General features: G+C 38.5%; 1 protein-coding gene across 5 annotated transcripts in view; it reads right to left on the bottom strand.

Moving 5' to 3' along the window:
* Positions 1-24,227, bottom strand: part of myo1b (myosin IB) — an 88,984-nt gene that overhangs the window by 44,558 nt on the left and 20,199 nt on the right. For all 5 annotated transcript variants that reach the window (XM_073845190.1, XM_073845191.1, XM_073845192.1 and 2 more), the window contains exons 4-5: positions 3,073-3,167; positions 1,144-1,248 (exon numbers count right to left, since the gene is read on the bottom strand). In XM_073845190.1, the coding sequence (XP_073701291.1) occupies positions 1,144-1,248; positions 3,073-3,167 (200 nt within the window). The remainder of the gene's footprint in view (positions 1-1,143; positions 1,249-3,072; positions 3,168-24,227) is intronic.

Genomic DNA, 24,227 nt, shown 5'->3' with positions numbered 1-24,227 from the left:
AAATTTACAAGTAAATACTGTCATTTTCATTAACTGATATAATGGTAATGTACCAACCTATTGAAGTACTGAAATCTGTTTTGTACCTTTGTAATACACCGATAACCACCAAAAGCAGGTGGTTGAGAAAGTCACATGATGAATTAAAGCCCATCACAAGCAGCTTTTAAGTATTAACATATATAGAAGGTGCAGTCTCATTCACAAAAAAAAAAAAAAAAAAAAAAAAGTTATTTCAACAAAAAAACATTGAATTAAAAAAAAAAAAGTCGAACACAGGGAATGTCATGTAATGTTATGCTTATTGCAAATGTTATGGTCTTTTACAGTTAACCATTTAACAGGTTTTTACTGTAGCATTTTTACAGTTTTTTAACGTTAAATTCATGGTCATTTTTTACAGTGAAGGGGTCTTTGCATTGATATCATAGAAGAACCATTTTTGGTTCCCCAAAGAACCTTTCAGTGAACAGTTCTTAAAAGGAAGTAAATAAATAAAATTAACTATAAAGAACCAAGAACCAAGGAAAATTTGTTAAAGTTTCTTCACAGAACCAAAAACGCCAATTAAGAACTGTTATTTTTAAGTGTAATGATGTCCCTTATTATTACAATATTAAAATATATATATAATTTTCACATGTATAAGCTACATATACTTAAAGTCTATGGTAGAGAAACATGCAGCAGGAAATGTGCAGGACCCCTGGTGTGGGGCTCATTACTTCCAGCAGCTAAACTCTCACAGATGTGGGACTTCACTCTGCTCTGAGTCCTGCTGCCAAGAAGCACTGGGCATTCCTACTCCATCTCAATCTCATCGCTTATGGGCATTACCTGTCCATGGCCCCACATAAAAAAACACAGCTGTCTGATTGCCAACAGGGACCAAGGAGCTTTTGGGCCTTTAGTTGAAAGTGGGGCAAGATTATGGGTGATGTAGGTCTCAAATCATCTGCTTTCAAACTTATCTTCAAGAATCTGAAATGATCTGCCACCCAGTTTTCTAATAATTGGCCTCCTGGTACATTCAAGCACATCAGATACATGTTTGAAGGCAAGACAAAGGACCTGAATGTCTTAAAGGTGTGAAACGACATATAGACAAGGCGATTGGTACAAAAACAGAAGTGTAAGACTCACCCTCAAGTACGGGATTGGACTGAAGCAGCTGCTCCTTCACTTTGTTCACCTCCTGGCCCTTCCCACACACTGCCGCCACATATGACATCACAAACTTACTGGCCTCTGAAAAACAGACCACAGAAGAGTGAGGTCAAGGGTCATCATCTTCTAGACAAGACCTCACCTCAAAAATCCCCTTTATATCAACTCTGCCCATCCTCCAGGGAGCAAACGCCTTTCCCACCTCACATGAGAACCCAAACTCCCCCAATCTTTCGAAGCCAACTATGAGATCAACTGTTTAAAGTGTCTTCAACTTCCCATTGAGCTGAAACTATTAATTATGAAGAGATGACAGAACAACTTTGCATCAATGTGTAGTCTGGCAAATATAACTTATAGTCATAGTGTATAAAAATAATAAAAATAGTACTTTAATAAATTATATCTGAATTAAACGTACTTTTACTTCATTTAGTAAAAAAAAGAAAGAAAGAAAAGGAACGGAATAGTATGATAGCCTGCCCTTGTTATTTTAATCAAGTGATTATCATTATTATTATTTTTTTCAAACTGTATTTTAGTTTTTACATGGAATGATTTTAATCGACTTGGCAGCAATGGCCGTGTAAGATTTATCTTGTTCGACGCTTAATGACTTTCCCATGTCTGGATCTATGAGAGCAGTGACTTGCACACATAAGTGCAGATACGAAATGTTTTTTGAAGGGAAGGAAGCCCACTTATGTTTCAGAGATTTACGGCTATTTTGGACTCTGCTCAATTCACAGGATTTAACGTATGAAACATTTTGATCAAACCTAATACATGAGGAGATGGCAGAGCGATAATCAAGCCGATAGAAAATAATGCTATAACTTCTCATTTCATATAGCTTTAAGCATATGACCTGAATGGTGAATAAGAGCTCAATTTCATTTATTTCTGAGCTAGGGTAGATTTTCATTAATAAAGGAGAGCATTTTAAAATTAACACAGTGACCTTGACTAACAGTCAATGATTTTAATCAGCCCCTGCTCTGTAGTGTGCGGATTACCACAATCCCCATTTATCTCATTTTTCTTGACTGTTGGACGTCCTGGATTTGAATGGTTGGCAAAGAAAGATGCCCATTTTAAACCAAGAGAAGTCTAGTTTTGTACTTCTAAATGGCTGTGGTTGAGCGTCAGCATTCGTAAAGAAATAAAACAGCCTCTTTCAAAAGAACATGACAGAGCTGAGCTGACATGAGAACTCGAACAAACATCCAGCCAGAAAAATCACTCTCAATCAATATTATACCAGCTTCTTAAAGGAAGGCTTTCAATTCACAAACTAAATTATTTTCATCTGTAAGTCGTTCATAGCTTGATCATCTCTACATGGTCTGATAGGCAAGCACAACTTAATTACACAATTAGTAATTTGCTATTCAGAACACAAAGGGAAATCATGTGATGACTCAAAAGGGAGAATATGAGATAGTATCCATATGCAAACACTGGATGGGAGCCGAACGAAAACGCTGATACAATTATGATTGGCTCATAAATGATCAGAAACGCAGCACCTGTTCTCCGTTTGTAGATTTTGATCTGATTCCCAACACCAGATGAACAGTTTGACACATGAAGAATCTAAATGCAATTTTTGAGAAAGCTCCAACACAGACTTACAGCACACTTCAAAGAGGTATGTTACTCCGCAAAACTAATTTAATCAAAAATATTACTTTAGATTGCAGATTAGTCTTAATTGCATAACCATATCAACGTCAATTTATTCAGAGCCTATGTGCTCAAACCACAATGCAGCAGAACTACTGTAAAACAGCAGGTAGCATCACAATACTGAAAAAAGCTGAATACAATACTGAATCAGCATCACTAATGTTAATTATTGACTGATTAGTTTGACTTGGGTTTGAGTATTTTTAGCGGTCTTACCCGTCTTTCCTGCCCCACTTTCTCCTGTGATGAGAATGCACTGGTCTTTATCTTGATCCCGCAAGGACCGGTAGGCCTCATCTGCCAGAGCATAACTGAGAAGAGAGAAAGAACATTTCGGTTAGTTTTAACTGCAAGTCATCTATTTCAACCATCTAGATCTTATTAAAATGCTGATCCAAAATCAAGAGCACTTTTAATTGTGATGGCTCACATTTAACAAAAACCCACCAATTCACCACCTCAACAAATTAGAATATGGTGACATGCTAAAAAGCTAATGAACTCAAAACACCTGCAAAGGTTTCCTGAGCCTTCAAAATGGTCTCTCAGTTTGGTTCACTAGGTTATACAATCATGGGAAAGATTGATGATCTGACAGTTGTCCAGAAGACAATCATTCATTGCCAAAGAAGCTGGCTGTTCACAGAGTGCTGTATCCAAGCATGTTAACAGAAAGTTGTCAAGCAAAATCGATTCAAGAATTTGGGTGAACTTCACAAGGAATGGACTGAGGCTGGGGTCAAGGCATCAAGAGCCACCACACACAGACCTGTCAAGGAATTTGGCTACAGTTGCCGTATTCCTTTTGTTAAGCCACTCCTGAACCACAGACAACATCAGAGGTATCTTACTTGGGCTAAGGAGAAGGAGGAACTGGACTGTTGACCAGTGGACCAAGTCATGTCAAAGCAAGTTTTGTATTTCATTTGGAAACCAAGGTCCTAGAGTCTGGAGGATGGGTGCAGAAGCTCATAGCCCAAATTGCTAGAAGTCCAGTGCTAAGTTTTCACAATCTGTGATGATTTGGGGTGCAATGTCATCTGCTGGTGTTGGTCCACTGTGTTTTTTTGAAAACCAAAGTCACTGCACCCGTTTACCAAAAACTTTTAGAGCACTTCATGCTTCCTTCTGCTGACCAGCTTTTTAGCCCACACTGCCAAAAGCACCAATGGTTGGTTAAATGACCATGGTGTTGGCGTGCTTGACTGGCCAGCAAACTCATTAGACCTGAGCCCATAGAGAATCGATGGGTTATTGTCAAGAGGAAAATGAGAAACAAGAGACCAAAAAATGCAGATGAGCTGAAGGCCACTGTCAAAGAAACCTGGGCTTCCATACCACCTCAGCAGTGCCACAGACTGATCACGCCAAATTTAGGCAGTAATTAAAGCAAAACGAGCCCCTATCAAGTACTGAGTACATATACAGTAAATAAACATACTTTCCAAAAGGCCAACATTCACTAAAATGTTTTTTTTTTTTTTTTATTGGTCTAAGTATTCTAATTTGTTGAGATAGTGTTTGGTGGGTTTGTTAAATGTAAGCCAAATCATCACAATTAAAAAACCAAAAGACTTAAACTACTTCAGTACTTCAGAAATAAATAAACGTTTCCACAACATTCTAATTTATTGGGATGCACCTGTACATGAATAAATACAAATTTCTGCATTTTATCATTTGCATGTAGCATTGTTTTTCCCTGCAGTGCACAACCTTCGCCAAAGTGCAAAAGACCTGTGATCCATTTTTCAGCCACAACCCACCAGTGCATAGTCAGTTGAATCATTTTGCTTTGCCACAAATTTGTTTAAGTTTTTCTATGGATGCATCAGTTGTCGACAGAACAAATTCCTCAGTATAAACAGTCTACATTTATGCTTTGATTCTTAATAGAAAACAAACAGGATATATCTTTTGAATGAAGAGTGAGTAATTAGATTCATTCCCTGTAAATTCCAGGACAGTAAACAACAGAAAAGTGGGTCATATGATTCTATAACCCAGTGGGCACTGTAACAATGATGTAATTGTAAATGATTCATTTGAGGAAAAAACAGCAGCATTCTCCGTTCATGTTTGTAGGGCAGATGAGACACTGAACTGCTGTAGACACTACTGACCGACACTCTCCAGAGTGAGTGATCAGCTCTAAATAAACTGGACTACATGTTGCCTAAAAACAGTGCTAATTTCAACCCATTTTATTCCACCTCCCAGTTTCCTCACAGTCTGTACTTTTCTACAATCATTACTGAGGAATTTTCCAAAACCACCACTAATAATAGGTCTGATTGTGGGGGAAATGTTGCATGTAGTTCCCCTCCTCTAAGACGTATAAAAATCTAGATTCATCAGGTTCACGGGGAGCAAGTGGTACACATGTGTATGGCAAAACAAAAACTCCAGAACAATGATAAGGAGATCCAAGGCTGAGTGGAATTGCTGTAATACTTCATTGATATGCATGTTCTTAATGACCATGACAAAACTGCCATCTCTGATGTTGCATGGATACGTTTGGATACTTAAGATAATTTCACAGAAATGCCCTGAAATGAGTCAAAGTCTTTTTCAGTAAATAGCACAAATGAAAGACCATATTACGACACTCTGGCTCCAAGATCTTGCAAGCTGCCTACGTAAAAAGCATTTTAAGGCATTGTAGGCTGTTCCAAAAGTGTGTGGATGATTGTTGCCTTCTAAAATGCCTTATTTTGGTTAAGTCCCAAAGGTGTGGTGACATTGTTGAACCTGGCAAGAAAGGTCCATTGTCCATTATCAATAATATAAAGATGTATGAGGCACCTCTTACTTTAACGCCACAATCAAACGAAACAGCTTTACATTGGTCAATGTTATTAACTTGCGTTTCAAACAAATTAAAATTTTACTGTTTGACAAAGCGATTTCTGATGCAAAATCCATTTTCCAAAAACATCATGTAAGGTTTGCATGAATGGGGATATTTGAATGGCACACAAAGCTGCCTACGTAGACTGTTCCAAATCAGTAACAAAGTAAAAGTGATTTAACTCAACTGCAACAACCAACTGTATAAGACAAACTTCTATTGGTAGTCGCCACGTCACTTCCAATTTGCAAAAATTTTGTACAGCAATTTTTACTCCAAATAAATGTTGTACTCTCACTGAAAATTAATAACTTTAGTCCATTTTCTTGTTGCAAATTGCTGTCAGACAGCAAAGCAGCTCACTATGGTTTAGGAACAGAGCCTTTATTTAAATAATATGGAGACAATATACTAACCCATAAGTATTCACACTCCAAACTAAATTTTGAATGGAACAGACTGACGCTCCGCAAATTGTCCTGAGAACAGAACCCAAAAAATATAGAGTCCATCAAATGGAGGTTTGGGATTTGGGCGGAGGCATGGGAGAGACTTGTGAGGAAAAGAGAAGAGTAGGAGAGCCAGAGAGGGTATGCGGCATTACATCAGCACAGAAACGTGCACAGCCTAGATAGCAGATGTTTGAGCTTTGTGAGGTGGCCAAACCGCTCGACATGACCCGAACAAAAGAGAAGCATAATACATTTATCCAAACCCTGTATTGAGGGACACAGGAGGGGTTTCATTGAAGGAAATTTGCCAAAGTGGCAAATCTGGACCATCGTGATGCTTCAGGGAGTCCCAGCATGCATTGCAAAACCTCTTTTTGCATTGGGGAAGGGTCCACGTGAGAAAGAATAGCTTAAATCTGAATATAAATGAACCCTTAGGCCACTGCAGACCATGCATAAAAAGCAACAAAAAAGACGCAAGAACCCTCCCAATGACAAAAGGGAGGAGACGCGTGTGTGGTATTTGTCCAGATCCAACTTTGAGCTAAAACTGAGCTTTGGTTTGTACTCAAAGGCCAGGGAATCATTAGATGTTCGTCTTCATGCCCCGCCTGGAGCCACACCATGTGCAGAGAGAGAGGAAATTAAGAGTAAAGTGAGAACATCTGCTCTGTGCAATCGTCACAAGGTTAGGATAGAAGGGTCAGTTTGCTAAGTCTACTCTACAAGAGGGAGTCATTTCTACAGTATGCAAACTTATGTGGACTTCAAAGTAGGCAGTCCATGAGCTGTTGGCCTGAAGAGCCACATCTGACCAGGAGCTGAATGAGAGCTTCGTGATGAATGGAGGAGGGATGTCCTTTAGCACATGGCCTACAGGAAACGTTAATTTCAGCTTGCCTTAAGGCCGCGGGTAAGGCCCAAAGCCACAAGGCACATGGCAGAAAATGCCGCTACCACTGATAGTCCTGCTTAAAAGGAAAAACTAATCACAAGGGGAGGAACACCCAAAATGCAACCAGCATCAATACTGTTTAATGTACAGAGCTGGAGGCAGGTGAAAATATACAGTAGCCAAATAATGAATCATGCCTCAGCATGCTGGACAGCCCGCTACACTGGGATAGGATATCCGTATGTGTTTCTGAATGAACCACAGTGGAAGTAATGCTTTCCTGCTTGTGGTGGAGAGATCACGGACTCGGCTGGAGCAAACAATGGACCACGGAAGCTCTGGAGAAGCAAAGCCAAAAAAATGCAAGAGCATTCATCCAGGTGGCCACAAACACCTCAGCTTATCTTTCATTTTCTGAGTGTTTTAACACAAGTGTACTTGCACGTGTTATTTTCTTACAATTGTTTAAACAATAGAGTGTGAGAGGTCTACATTCGGGATCCCCCTTCTATTGGCCCCTTCACACCCTCAGGAAGTAGAACACGGGAGTGAGTCTGTCTGTTTTTAGTCACCCAAAACCGGATGACTTTACTGCTTCCCTCTGTCTGCACTGACTCAGCTTTCCTGACGTCTGTGCTCTGTATGTTCTGTCACGTGTCCCACATCTGTCCTTCAAGGAGACCTATGGAGACTTATATTCAGGCTTAGCAAGATCTCTGTGGGAAGCATTTTTAAGGGAACATATATACCTTCTTTTGGGAGAGTAGGCAGCATTGCATGCATCCTTCAAGAAGATGGAAAATCCAGAATAAATTGTGACAAGCTGAGTGGAAAATAAACACTGCATCTGAATATGCCTACTTTCCTACTAAATTTAGGAAAAATCAGAGTAGAATGACTGAAATATCCATTAAGTATTCATAAAACGGCTTGCAAAAACTATCTGGAAAACTGACTACTTTTACTGAGATTCTGAAGTGTGCAACCAACGTACAATTCTATCCAATGAGGCCACAGGAGGGACGTTGTGAATAGTTGCGAATAGCAGCAACAGCGCAAGTGACATCTTAAGTCACATACAATGACAATGTGACAAATAGTATAGTATATATTAATTTAAATCCATCCAAGATGGTGACAAAGGAAGATAAATGCTGACTACAAATACTTACAGTAGTTAATACCAAAATGTATTAATTAAAAATAAAAACAATAATAAATATAGCTGCAAGCAGTGATTAACGGGGTTCAAGTGCTTTAAGGCATTTGAAAAAAGACATTTAGCAGGCCTGGAACCACCTAAATTAAATATTTAAAACATTTTTGGCAAATCCAGGTAATTTACCATAGAAATATTATGTGTTTTAACATTTAGAACTGCTATAATCTCCTGTCGCATGTGCTCACCAGGTTTTGAATTTTCCTTTAGACTTTACAGAATTCTAGGTAAATTTGGACAGGCTCCTCTTCAAAACAACCCAGTTATAGCTTGGCAAAGGGTCAAATTTAACTCAATTTTTTAAATAATTATTGAACTAGAGTCTAGAGAACAATGAACTTGATCATTTAACAAATTATTTGATTGAAAGTAGTGGTTCTAGAGGCAAAGTTGTCCGGAATGTGGAGTTATATCATGTGATACGAATATTGCTTGTATGTACGGAAAACCGTGCAAAGTACAATCCTTTACACCCTTGATAAATGCGATATCGTCTAATAGGTGCTCAAACTTCATTGACCAATGGCGGCCGTGATATTGATTTTCATGTAGACAGGTCAAACGGTTGTGTAAGAATAGCCATTTTTTATGTGTTTTCCCCTTATAGTGCTCATTCTGTTCAGGAGTAATAGGCATTTTATTAAAAGTGAGCTTGTCCCTTTTAAAAGTTTTGGCATCCCTTTGTGACTGTGAATCAAAAGTTCAACTTTTTTTTGATAATTATTAATATTCACTCTCCAGAGAATCTTCCTGCACTGGTTTGGTTCCAATTGGGCGAAAAACCTAGGACAAGTTCACAAAAGTATTTTTTTTCTTTTTCAAAAAATCCAAAATACCCAGAAATTTCACAACATGAGACACTTGAGCCTGTGACTGACGATTTAGGGCTCATGAGCGCTTTCGTACTTTTGATCGCTGTAGAACCCCGTCAGGCCGATTGGGGTGAGCCTTGGTGACATTGTAGGCGGTGTGAGTACTACCATCCCTCCAAGTTTCAAGTCTCTACAACAGGGATCCTCAAATCTTACCCTGGAGGTCCAATGCACTGCAGAGTTTAGCTCTAACCCTAATCAAACACACCTGAGAATGCTAATCAAGGTCTTCAGGATCATTAGAGAATCACAGGTAGGTGAGTTTCATCAGGGTTGGAGCTAAACTCTGCAGCGCATTGGACCTCAAGGGTAAGATTTGAGGAACCCTGCTCTACAACTTATGGTTTGGTCTGCACCATCAGTTTTTCATGGAGATTGTATAGGGTTTCAGCACATTAAATGGCCTATGTTACCCATTATTCATGCGTGATATGGATTTGTGCACTTATTAGAGTCATGATGAAATAAAAGAAGTGACAGATTTTTGTTCTGTATTATGCTGTGCATGACATTTTGATTCAATTTTACTAGGTCACTTTTTATGAGGTCATTTTTTATAAAGGTCATATCCACAAATTAATAGTTAAAAACAAGCATTTATAAAATAGACTGGGTGAATTTTTAATTCTAATGTTAAGTATAATGGATTTTTTATTCCAACAATACTTTCAAAATGCAGTATAGTGGATATTTCTCTTGCTTGTTTGCAGACTTCTGTGAATTTGATTGTGTTGTCTATAAAAGAAAGATGATTGTGCCTTAGATTTTGGCCAATGCAAGCTAGATGCATTTTGGAACAGCCTTTGAATTAGAAAGGCAATTATGATACCTTAAAGGGATAGTTCGAGCATTTAAGACATGAAGTTGTATGCAATCCTTATCAGCACTATAGTGTATACACACTGACCCACACTGCGTTCACCTCCCTGGTCAGAGTTCTGGCCGCTGGAAGTTTTTCAAGAAAGTAGTCACGGTTAGTTTCCGGGGCCTCAAAACTGTGCGTTTTTACGTGAAAAAAATATGTGTGTTTCAAAGCTTGATTAATTTACATCACAAAAAACCCTCCTGACAAAAATCATACCTCAGTTTTAATCGGCACTATTTTCTTTCCGTTTCCATCAATCCGCGCTGCTGTCAGTTCGCACGTTCCGATCAGCTGTTCCATTACACACTCGAATGACAACGACGTAAATAGTATAAAATTAACAATGGTGCGAACTTGTAAATTCCCAGGTTGTGACCACAAGAATGTGCAGGGATCGCCGTTCAGATTCCATCGTTTTCCTGTTTCTGATATAGTTATGAGACAGCTTTGGCTGGTTGCCATCGGCTACTCTGCGGGAGCTAAAATATCCAGTATCAAGGATTTCCGTGTGTGCAATGCTCACTTCAACGAAGACGATTACATCCCCAACCCAGGAGGAAAAATCAAAAAACGGATTTTAAAGAGTTCTGCTGTACCAGTACCACGGGTAAGCTCTATTTACTAACTTTATGTCGCATACGACAGGTTTATTTTGAAGCTAACGTCGGTTTTTAGGCTAATGTTACACTGAGAATATTCTAACCGGGGCAGTGATAGCATCGACAATAATCGACTGTCTATGTGGTGAGAAAATCGGCAAATGTCATAACTAATGAATTTAATTGAATCTATATAACACAACAAAATATGATGCTTTGCTATATTTGTTATTGTCTGTAACTATGCGGAACGTGTGTCGGTATCATCGTGTTTATAAGTGTGCTTGAAGTCACATAAAGGTAGGTCTAAACCAGGTATCTCCAACTCCGGTCATCGTGAGCTACATTCCTGCAGCTCGATGTTTTCCTATGACAGGACACCTTTCTCAAATGAGACATTCTGTACAAGCCTGCTAATTACCCGTTGATTTGAGTCAGATGTATTGCATCAGAGAAAAACTAAAACCAGCAAGACAGTAGCTCACGAGGACTGGAGATCCCATGTCTAAACTGTACAGTAAACAATCTGATGTTTAGACTCCAGTTGAAATCACGTGAAACGAGGTCTAATATAAAAATATATATATCGTCTGTTCCGTCTGACATTGTGCTAAAATTGGTTTCATCATCAGAAGTTTCGTAGTCAGACTTGTTGTCAGCGAGTCGCACTATCAACAGCTGATCGGAACTGACAGCAGCGCGGATTGATGGAAACGGAAAGAATATAGTGCCGATTAAAACTGAGGTATGATTTTTGTCAGGAGTGTTTTTTGTGATGTAAATTAATCAAGCTTTGAAACGCATATATTTTTTTCACGTAAAAACGCACAGTTTTGAGGCCCCGGAAACTAACCGTGACTACTTTCTTGAAAAACTTCCAGCGGCCAGAACTCTGACCAGGGGGGTGAACGCAGTGTGGGTCAGTGTGTATACACTATAGTGCTGATAAGGATTGCATACAACTTCATGTCTTAAATGCTCGAACTATCCCTTTAATGTGCTGTCTAGGCAGTTACAAGAAAGCTTTTGGCGATGCACTGGAAAACGGATGAACTAAAATGTATTCCATTCAAAACAACAGCGTTTAGAGGTCTAGCACAAACATTGGCGTGTTCTGGTGTCCTGTGCCCCACAGTGAGAACATCCTCTCTCATTCATTCACTCTCTCTCCTCAGGGAGAGAATATGGCTTTTCAATATTCAAAGTCGACCACAACCCAAACTAGAAATGGCATTCACTAATATAGAGGATGACATAAGCATACACACTCACAGATGGGTGGTACAAAGAAAGAATAGATGAACAAGCCACATAAAAACACATCACTTGACATGTCTCAATGGGGGGGCGTGACCTAAGTGTGACCCTCAATGCATGAAGAGCTGTCGGCGAGGCAAGCAGTCTCCACGAGACGACAAACGATGCCATTGTGGCACGATCTAGCTGTGGCCAAGGGGAGGCCGTTCTACACGAGCCAAAGCTTGTTTATCCAACCCCGTGGCAGGAAATGAGGGAGAGGGATTGTGAACATGCTGGGAGAGGGGTAACCTTCACATTTTGAGAGCCAAAATAAATACTATTATGAAGTGCAATATGGTGATTATATAATGGTCATAACTTAACACTCTATAGCATGGCTGACTATATTTAAAGTTTTCTTGCGCCTACAAACTTTATAGAATGTCTCTCAGGAATAAATTTGACATTTCTGTAAACAGCATGATTTAATGAATTGTTCTCAAAGTTTACACTATTCCTATGAAGAAAACTGATGTTTTGACAAAATGTTAAAATTGTGAATAAGTCAAATGCTTCTCACAGTGACATAACAGAACTGAACAGTACTGTTTTAGAGCAAGGTAATTACCTTATTAAAACAGCCCTTAATTAAACACATGGCTAGATTCTTTCAAATGCCAGATTTTGTCGATTCCATGGGTGAAAAGTGAAGGTCAAGTGTTTAAGTAAGTTGTGAAGTCACTGTTGAAACCCTGAGAAACCAAGGAAAGTCAAAGCAGGAATGTAAACAATGAGAAAAGCAAACACTGGCTGAGGCCAAGTTCACGACATACATACCATAGTTTTCGACATGTGACCATTACAAATCATAAATCCACACAGGTTCATGCTACTTTAATATCTGGAAAGCAGATAAGCCATCATATTTTGCTTTGGAAATGTGGCAGTGAACAGACACAATTACTACATAACTGTCTGGAATACTTCAGTCCATTTAGTCAACAAAACCAGACCACAAAACCAGTCATAAGGTTCAATTTTTAGGAAATTGATATTTATACATCATAAATAAGCACAATAAATAAGCTTTCCACTGATGGTTTGTTAGGATAGGACAACATTTGGTGGAAATACAACTATTTAACTAATCTAGAACCTAAGGGTGCAAATATTGAGAAAAGTGCCTTTAAAGTTGTCCAAATGAAGTTCTCAGCAGTGCATATTACAGTACCAATCAAAAATTAAGTTGATATATTTATGGAGCTTGATCTTTACTTAATATCCTAATGATTTTTGGCATAAAAGAAAAATCGATCATTTTGACCCATACAATGTATTTTTGCCTATTACTATAAATATACTTGTGCTACTTAAGACTGGTTTTGTGTTCCAGGGTCACATTTTTTTAATATATAACTGCACACAGTTAAAGTCCTGTGTGTTTTGTTTAAAGGAACAAAGCGGTAAATTAATTCAACATTTATTTGTTTCCGAATTATATTTAGAGTTAAAGATTTTCCACATTAAAACCTGACAATCGCAAATATGAATAGAGGAGCCCATCAAACTACAAAGTGGATTGATGTTTAACTATAATTTACTGACTTAACTGACAAACAAAAGAAGTGTAAACATTTTTGTGAGTATTCAGAGCCATAGTTATTGATGACGGAGGGAAGGTGATTTAGTTACACAACCTGAGCCAGAACAAACAGCGTGGACATATTAAAGCCCTCACGCAACTCTCATGCAATCCCATAGAAGGGACTTTCCAGTTGGGAAGTGAGCATTTTCCCCCATTATATCCCAATGGCCCCATAATGCTTCAGACTTTTTTTTTTCTTTTGACTTGCATAGCTTAGAATTACGCAGTGAACACTGCAGGCACAGAGGTAGTCAGTTTGCTTTGTTTCACTGGCAAAGGATAAGAGTGGGTGGCCACAATTACATGAGAAGAGAAGCTTCCCTCTCTACCAAAGAGCATTTCTGCCAACGCAAAGTCCAGAGTTCATCTCTCTCTGTGCTAAAAGCTACCGCTGATAACCAATAACCAGGATGACACACTCACTTAAAAGTCCATGTGAATGTTAAAAGCTATTTGCACCGATACAATACTACCTGTAAGCATGTGTGGGATGACCAACATGAAGAACGTTGAGTCACTTGCAGCTTATAAAACTGTACTGAATTGATTACAAAAGAAAACTATTTGAAATAAATTCTTTACAGTTGCTGCTTATCTGACTATAAAAAAGTGACCTTAGCGAGGTCTTGGGTAAAAGCAAAGGCAGATTGTAAGACATCCATTTATGCAGAATCTTAGGACTTTGCCCGTGATTGATTGGGTGATCAATAATGTCGTCACATTCTGACATCCGCACTGACACAACAAACTGAAATAGCACCCTCACAAACCCAAGCAATTTAAATTTCACAGTGTAGGGAGAAAGTAACAAGTTTTTTTTCTGTAAAACCCTGGATTGTAAAGGGATTCTGGGAAAGCAAACAACTGTAGTGGCTCTGTAAACAGCAAAGGTAGCTCAACATTTCCTTATTGCCTACATCTGTCCAGCAGCAGCTGAAGAAACAAAATGTGGTACTGTAGGTTTTCCACATGCATTGTCACACAACCATTCTGATAATATGGGTTTTACATAAAATTAACAACAAAAACAAAACATCTCATCATGATTTTTAATTCAACGCTGTTGAACCTAACGCACTTTGAACCTTGAGGGTGACAATGCACTAAACTAACATCTGTTATGTGGTCTGAAAAGCAGATACCACATCCCTGTTAGCAGCAATGAACCTTTTCAAATACACCATATCATCTGGTAATGGAAAATAACTTCAGGTTTTGTCTAAAGGTGTACATTACATATAAGTTGGATCAGGCTTTGATAGAAGTTTTAGGTTCCATAAAGGACCTTTAACATCTGAGGAACCTTTCGGTTTCACAAAAGGTTCTTTGTGGCGAAAGAAAGTTCTTCAGATTCTAAAAAGGTAAGAACGTGATGGTTCTTTAAAGAACCTTTGACTGAATGGTTCTTCTATGGCATCACTGTGAAGAACCTTTTAAAGCCCCTTTATTTTTAAGATTGTTAGTAGGTTTACTCTTATATTTTAAGTGCTCTAATAATGACCTCTTTGCAAAGCGGCATTTGAAACAAATAAAAGATTAGACTGAAAAGATCAGAGATCTTGTTAAAAATAAACTTCAGCTGCTCATATCTAACACTGGGATACTTCAGAAGAATCTGCAGAGTAGTAGGTGCTACAGTACACACAGCCAAAAAAGCACAAGGTTTGGTGAACTATCTAAACTTGCAACTCTCATTACATTTTCTTGATTCCTCATTATACAACCCCTTTAACCAGCAGTTTCAGCAAGTTTGTGCCAGTCTGGAGTTTAGGCATTGGCGTGATGAGAGAAGCAGACATCTGGCTCACACCCTGGATGAAACCTGCCTCCTGCTTCCCATATGTGTGTGAGATGTGGCAGTGACCAAGTCAAATAAAGAAAAGTCTCCCACACACACACACACACACACACACACACACACACACACACACACACACACACACACACACACACACACACACACACACACACACCTCTGCAAAGGGATGTTGTGATGATGACGTGCTGGTAAATATGATCTGCTATTCTGATTATCAGTCCTGTAATCTGTACATCTCTTTATCTGCCTATAAAGCCAGTTGTGCAAAGAGACACACCCTACTCTACTGTAGTAAAGGCTAAAGTTACGGTACACAGATCATCAACACAACATAAAAATACACAAATTACATATACACCCGGCCTGGCCTGCAAGTAGGAGTGGATAATATCAGCTTGAATCCCTGACTTCAACCTCAATGAAGGCCAGACCGCCTTAACCAAAAGGTGCCACATGGTACAACCCAAACATGATTCATTCTCAAGAAAACATGAAAAGTCTTCTAAAATGGACTTTAAACCACTAGAAGGTAGGACAGTTCACCCAAAAATAAACATTTATTCACCCCCATATTGTTCTAACCTTGTACATCAAGCACAAGATTTCAGGCAAAATGCTTAAGCTTCTGTTTTCCACTCAAGAAGAGTGGAAAGGTGATATTTTAAAAAGATTAATTTATTTACCAGGCCACACATATAGCATTTTACGTTGTTTTGGGAGTATTTAGGGGTCGACCGATCTTTTTTAGGGCCGATGCAGATACCGATCATTACAGATCATGTAGGCCGATAACCGATATTTTAACCCGGTATATACACCACTGCTCAAAAGTTTGGGGTTGGTAAGATTTTTAATGTTTTATAAAGAAATGCTCAAGTTCATTTGATCAAAAATACAGAAAAAAAATTATATTGTGAAATATTATTACGATGTAAAACAATGTTTTTCTATATACATTAAATTAGTATTTAGATCTGTAATAAAGTCGAATTTTCAGAATCATTACTCCAGTCTTCAGTGTCACATAATCCTTCAAAAATCATTCTAATATGCTGATTTATTATTAGTGCTGGAAACAGTTGTGCTGCTTAATATTTTGAAACCTATGATACATTTTTCAGGATTCTTTGACCAATAAGAAGTTAAAAAGAGGTAAATACCAAGGTTGTCTAACAATATACACTACTGTTTAAAAGTTTGGGGTCAGTAAATTTTTATTCTTTCTTTTTCTGAAAGAAATGAATACTTTTTCACCAAGGATGTCTTAAATTAATAAAAAGTGATAGCATAGGTTTACATTGTTAAAAAAGATTCATATTTTAAATAAATGCTGTTCTTTTTAACTTGTTATTCATCAAAGAATCCTGAAAAAAAGAATCACAGGTTCCAATAAAATATTTGGCACAACAAATGTTTCCAACATTGATCATTCTAATAATAAATCAGCAAATTAGAGTGATTTCTGAAGGATCATGTGACACTTAAGACTGGAGTAACAGCTGATGAAAATTCAGCTTTGCATCACACAAATAAATTATAGTTTAAAAGTATATCCAAATAAAAAGCAACATTTTATATTGTAAAAACATTTGGCAATATTACTTTTTTCTGTATTTTTTGATCAAATAAATGCAGCCTTGATGAGCAGAAGAGATTTCTTTAAAAAACAAAACATAATTCTAATTGATACCAAACGTTTGAGCAGTAGTGCATGTCTGGTGTAAAAAATGAATATTATGTCAACATGTAATAACAAGGGCTCTTTAAAATGCCTTAATTATTTTAGCGACAAATCGGTTTTGAAAAACAGCAACACTGAAAACCATAAAAATGCTTAATAATGGTGCCGATATGCAGGTCAACCTTTACTTATACTCATCAAAACTAAAAAACTGGTTGAAGCAATACTGAAATATGTCAAACTGGGACCTATAAGCTGTGACATTCTCCAAGTCATAATGCACTACAACTCATGATGACCAGGCAGTTCCTATAAATATAAATAAATATTTGCAAAAATCTAAAAGCAAAAGCATCTGTGAACAGGCTGATGGCTGAGTGCCCTGCATGGATAAATAAGGAGTAAATCTGTACCGTTCTAAAAAGCCCCAGGTGTTTGGAGCTTAATTCAGTCAGACTAAAGAATATGTACCCAAACACAAGCCAACAGAATTTGGTGTGGTTAGTCGTTGGGAGACATGAGCATTGCTGCCTGACCTTCAGGCTCTTTGAGTGTCTGCTTAACATCCTTTACCAGCTCAAAGTGACTCAAATGCTTTCAGTCAGGTCCTGCTTTGTGTCTGGTCATGGGATATAGATGTTCGCTGTTGTTTTCATAAGGATCACTCAAAACACACAGGAGATATGAATAATGATCCGAAAATCTATGATAATATTAAAATCCATGCTTTATTAGAAAATAATGCAGACTGTGTTAAATGGTTCCTAGCCAAAAATAGAACTTAAATTAAATTGCATTGTCCAACTTTGTTGCCCAATTTTGAGGTCATACACAGGGAAACACCCTAGATCCATTGGTTGTCCATAGCAGAGCTTCTAATTTGTGTAGTTCAACACACAATCACAAAAATCCCTATGAGCCATTTTGTGAGCCAGGCTGCATTATCAGCAGCGTACATTCTCTCTGCAAACAATGCCCTGGTGCTGCTCAATAGCAGAGTGCTGAGAGGTCCCATTACATCACTACATACAATGTAATACAATCCACCCCCTGAGACGGAGCAGTTCAATCTGGGCATGACACACTGACCAAAGTCCCCATCTGCAACACCATCTCCAACACCATCTCCACACCATCCGAGACCCCCATCTTCCAGAACTGACATGAGGATAAGCACCTGCCACCTACTTTGTCATGCAGATTACTGAACAGACCTTCAAAGCCACACGTGGACCATAATTGGCTTTTATGCCATTTAATGTCAGTGTTTAATGTGATGACTTTGGCTAATGTCCAAGGCAAAAATGACATTATGGCTCTGTCCTAAAACCAGTCCTAAGTCTAATTTAAATAGACCCCTATACCCATTTTCTGTTAAAGCGATAGTTCACCCAAAAATGAAAATTTGATGTTTATCTGCTGTTCATCTGTAGGTGAGTTTGTTTCTTAAGTTTAGTAGAACACAAACAAAGATTTTTAACTCAAACCGTTGCAGTCTGTCAGTCATATAATGGTAGTCAATGGTTACCAAATGTTTGAGAGCAAAAAAAAACAAAACATACACAGGCAAAACCAAATTAAACCCTGCGGCTTGTGATGATACATTGAGGTGTTAAAGGAACACTCCACTTTTTTGGAAATAGGCAAAGTTTCCAACTCCCTCCCCAGTTAATAAGTTGATTTTTACCGTTTTGAAACAGTGTTGTTTTCGTCAACGATGACGATGACGAAATCATTTCGTTGACGCCACTTTTTTCCATGACGATAACGAGACGTTGACGACATAAAAATGGCTCGTTGATGACTAAAACATGACGAGACGTGTGTGAGTTTTCGTTGACGAGACGAGAATAGACGAAAATGTTAGTGGGTGGTCCGTCAGACGTTTAAAATGCATGACATTTCTGCTTATTGTGCATGCCAATTAAAACCGGAAAATATCTGCCGCTATGGCAAGCCGTTTTAGCATTAAAAACTCCTTGTCATACTAGTATGGCAAGCCGCTTTAGCATTCCATCCTTGTTTGTCTTTTATGTTTTAAAACATTCCTTCAATATTGTAATTATTGGTGAAAATAGTCGATCAGGAAGCTCACATTGTGTTGAACTATAGATCTGCTATTTTCAGAACTTAAGTGACACTACCCAACAGCAAAATACTTAATGACCTACATTAATTTGTTAAAAGACTACTTTTCCCCTAGCCTAGAAATCTAGACGCACCCTAGCGGCAGCAAAAATTATTTTGCAGCCAGGTGGGTCTAGACACTCTCAATAGACCTTCTAGCTGCAAAAACCCAAATTGGGTCAGGCCAATCACAACGCGTATAGAGTAGGCGGGGCGGGCTTAACATATGACGACAGAGTTGCGACGGCTGCCACTTGAAAAACAAAGAATGGCGGCTGCAGCTGTCGAACAGCGGTCTTTCGAATCGGCTTTGGCCGCGACTCTGGAGGACTTGGAGTTAAGTTTTTCTTTAAGAAACGAGCAAAGAACGGCACTTAAGTCATTTTAAAAAAAGGAAGATGTGTTTGGAGTTTTGCCGACTGGATACGGAAAAAGCTTAATATACCAATTATACCAACTACGTCACCTTCTTCGTTGCTCTGATTGGTTGAAGCGCTATCCTATTGCGTGCATAGGGATTTTGAGAGACAACCGTTTATCCCGCCCCTCGGAGTAAGCCGCGTCTATGGAGAGTTTCCAGACTAAACATCTTGATGTAAGTCTGGCTCGCCAGGCTACTTTTCCCCCTTTTTTTGACTAAAACTAGACTAAAACCTTTTTGACTTTTCGTCGACTAAAATTGGACTAAAACTATCACATATAGAAGTGACTAAAATTTGACTAAAACTAATAACCATTTTAGTCCAAAAGACTAAGACTAAGACTAAATCTAAGATGGTTGTCAAAAACAACACTGTTTTGAAATCCATTCAGCCGTTCTCCTGTTCTGGCGATATCACTTTTAGCATATCTTAGCATAGATCATTGAATCCTATTAGACCAGTAGCATCACGTTCAAAAATGACCAACGAGTTTCGGTATTTGTCCTATTTAAAACTCTTCTGCAGTTATATTGTGTACTAAGACCGGCGGAAAATGTAAAGATGCGATTTTCTAGGCCGATAAGATTAGGAACTACACTCCCATTCCGGCATAATAGTCAAGGAAGTTTGCTGCCGTAACATGGCCAAAGCAGGCGCAGTAATATCACACAGCACATCGCAGCACAACGTGACCAACTGCATGCACAGGAAGTGTTCCTCTTTGGAAGTTACCTAGCTGGGAACTAATTTTAGGCGCTGTGTGCATTACTGCATCTGCTGCGTCAATATTACGGTAGCAAACTTCCTTACGCCGGAATGGGAGCGTAGTTCCTAATCTTATCAGCCTAGAAAATCGCATCTTTACATTTTCTGCCGGTATTAGTACACAATATAACTGCAGAAGAGTCAAGTTTTAAATAGGACAAATAGCGAAAATCATTGGTTATTTTTGAATGCGTTGCTATTTGTTTAATAGGATTTAATGATCTATGCTAAGCTATGCTAAAAGTGATATCGCCAGAACAGGAGAACGGCTGAATGGATTTCAAAATGGTAAAACTCAACTTTCATTCTCGGGGGGAGTTGGAGAATGAGCCTATTTCCAAAAAAGTGGAGTGTTCCTTTAAGACATAAACTGTGCAAGAAACTGAACAGTACTTGTATCATTTACCTCTGATTCACTGGAACATCACCTACATCTTGGATGCCCTGGGGGTAAGCAGATAAACATCAAATTTTCATTTTTGGGTGAACTATCCCTTTAAGATTGAGGCGGAAAATGTGAAATGGATTTAAATGTTTTAAAATGTCTTCCACAGGTGCAGATTTAACTCATATGTAAGTGATTTGGAACACACTACGTAGGTAACAACTCTGTGTATTATTCAAACAGTGCTTCTCACGCAAAGCGCTTGGCACTGATCACACAATTATTTATAATAAAGTTTGTTGTTAGCATGCTGCTAAGATAAATGCCTTCATACATCATCAAAATACACAAATATTAGGCATATTTGATGCTACTCAATGCCCTAAATACTGCTTAGAACGGAGCACATGAATATCACTGTAACGGCTACTCATTGTGTTCCTCTCTAATCAAACATAATTAGTGCTAACAGCCCAGAACACAGCTGCAAACTCTCACTGCTGCCTCTTTGGGATGAGCAGTATCGAGTGGCAGGTGCGAGCAGGCCCACAGGACACAGAAGACCCTAGAGGAAAGAAGGGGGCCGTCTAGTCATTACATATGGGGAATGAGAGTGTTTCAAAGATGTCTGGACAGACAATGCTTTTCTAAAGCGTTTGGCAAAGCTCATCCATTTAATTAGGACAGTGTTTGGTGCTGTGGTTAAAGCTCAGGTAATGAATCATCAGGTCCTGGACTTTCCATTTCTAAATGTCTGCTCATTAAAGAAATAGTTCATCCGTAAATTAAAATTTTGCCATTGCTTACTGACCTATATGTCATTCCAAATCCATGTTTTGCTTTTAACACAAAGAGAAATTCAATTCATCTTCATAGAGCTCTTTGTCTTATGCCAACGGGTCATGAATAATAATGCTGTCAAACATTAGAATAAACCTATAAACTATAGTAATAGTTTTATGCATTATATTCCAAGTGTGAAGTCATACAATAGCTGTGTGTGATTCACTTTTCTTTTCTTTTTTAAATTCTTACTCATTGATGATCTTTAGATTAAAAAAATATATATAAATAAAAACATCAGGTTTGATGCTATTGACATCAGAATGCTCGGAATACAGCATAAGAATCACACAGACTAAGTTTAAAATGCTTTAATTGTTCTGTTTCTCATTATTACAATGAACTGTCTGGAAAATATGGAAAATATGGAAAAGTGCTATGTGAAGGTTCTTCAAAACACTGTTTTGGAATGACATTTGGGTTTAGGAAATCACAATAATGTGTTATCTTTAAGATTTCCTGTATGGAATCCAACAGCGCAGGATATGCATAGGTTCCAAATTTGCATACACGAATGTATAAAAAGAAAATTCTCTTGCTCTTCTTGGCCTCACTGTAAATCATATGGTGTGAGTTCCTGAGAACACTTACAGGCCTACAGCTCGGGTTAGTAAAGCTAAAAAGTACAATGTGTTGAACACATGGGATCACACTCTTGCATGAACCTCAGACGAGATGTCATAGAGACTATTAAAGGGACAGTTAACCCTCAAAAACAAAACAAAACAAAACAAAAGACAACAGACGAACACAGACAACCTCATTCACAGTCTGACTCCACTGAAGCACTCTTACCACACACAAATGACCACAAAGCCAAAGGCAGCTAAGCAGTGTGAAACTCAGTCTGTTTGGAAGGGAGAGGTGACACCAGGGCTGTTGAACCACGTGCGGCTGCCAAAACGAGGCGTTTTACACTCATTCTGGGTCATTAACTAAAACAACCTCAACACCAAAGTTCAAGCTCACATTCCAGTGGCCAGAGAAGATCCAGTGCAGAGCGTTTCCAAACATCCTGTCTAATACAATTTCAGCCTTCCGATGACATACACTATTTATTTCCAGATACCCGTATCTGTTTTGATGCAGATGATTTTTCGATCACAGTTGCATTGCTGTCTATACAGGGTCAGAAAGCTGTCAGATTTTTATCAAAAATATCCTAATTTGTATTCCAAAGATGAACAAAAGTCTTACGGGCTTGGGACAACATGAGGGTGAGCAATTAAATGACAGAATTTTCATTTTTGGGTAAACTAACCCAACCCAACTCTGAAGTGAATTAATTAAAGTTTTAAAAAGTTGGATTTCACAAACTAATATATTGCCATTCTGCTACAAGTCCTGCTCCTTTCTTCTCACTGAGCTGTCAGATTGTGCTGATAATTAGACCTCTTGTGAGGGCACATAGCTCTTTTTAGGACACAAAGGAAACCAGCAGATGTTTGTCACCTCCAGTGAGCATCTTTAAACACCACCATTTGCGTGATTAGTGATCATGGTGGTCTTAGCCACTTTATTGTCTCCATGGCTTTGACCACCTCTGAAGCTCAGCTGCCAGTTCTGACAAACCCCTAATGTTAAGAAAACTCAGTTATAACACCTTTACAATTGACTGTTTAACTTAAGAGGTTTATTGCAACTGGACACAGGCCTGTTAAAAGCAGGTGGGCATATGAGCTCTCAATGCCTTAGGCACATCTGCACACTCTAGACTTTAATGGAAACCAAAAACACATTGTAGTATTCCAGGAGTCAAAAACAGCAATAATGATTTAGTCTTAATGCAGGGGAAGTCAAAAACATGGACAAGTAGTTAGCAGAAGCATCCATGCTAACGCCATTCAACTTTTTAAAAACAGAATGGAATAAAACAGATTTATACTCTGTGTAAGCGGACATGACATTGACCCAACCAATTGAATTTGGAATGGACTTGTCTTCTTCAGGCTTGGTGACACTAGTGGAGGAGAAAGTATGCACTTCACTTTAAATATCAGATCTTTGGTGCCTAAGCAATTGGTTTTAAACATGTTCTTTTAGACTCCAATGTGGACTATTGGATCTGCTTCAAGGGATGTCTTCATCTTGCATTTCTTTCATTTCTTCTTCATTTCATTGGGTTCCTCAGCTGCCAGAATGACCCTTCAAGCTGCCAATTTTGCACTTGCCCTTGAAAAAGATAATTCCCCTTTGATAACCAGTGATTACTTTAAGCTTTTAGTGCAATTGGCTTGTTTGTGCAGGCTTATATGAAGAATTGACTTAACCCAGTGGATGAGAAGAACAATCGAATCACATGCGGTCTCATTGTACAGCAAGCACACTCAAAACTCGCATTATAAACCCCAAAGTTCACAAGCATCTGTTAAAATCGATAAGGGTCGCGTGACCTCACCATGGATAGGACAAGATGACTACGGAAGGAGAACTTCCAGATCCTGTCATAGTCTCATTTTACAAAAGATCTACCACAAAAGCCCAAGCAGATGGCCTGACTTGGAGATTAAGATCAAATTATGGAGTCTTTTACAAAGTCCTCACTTGAAGAAGAACATCACAGTCTTTGAGGAGGACCTAATTAAAAGAGACCTTAATTTGAGCCTCTTAAAGATAAGAATAAGTCCTAGGTCTAAACATACACTATGCAAAGGTGTCTAGTCCTGCTCCTGGAGGGCCAATGTCTTTC

Source organism: Garra rufa, chromosome 8 (assembly GCF_049309525.1).
Source record: "Garra rufa chromosome 8, GarRuf1.0, whole genome shotgun sequence".
Taxonomy (NCBI): Eukaryota; Metazoa; Chordata; class Actinopteri; order Cypriniformes; family Cyprinidae; genus Garra; species Garra rufa.
The sequence above is the reverse complement of the archived record's forward strand: the minus strand, read 5'-3'. Positions and strand labels throughout refer to the sequence as shown.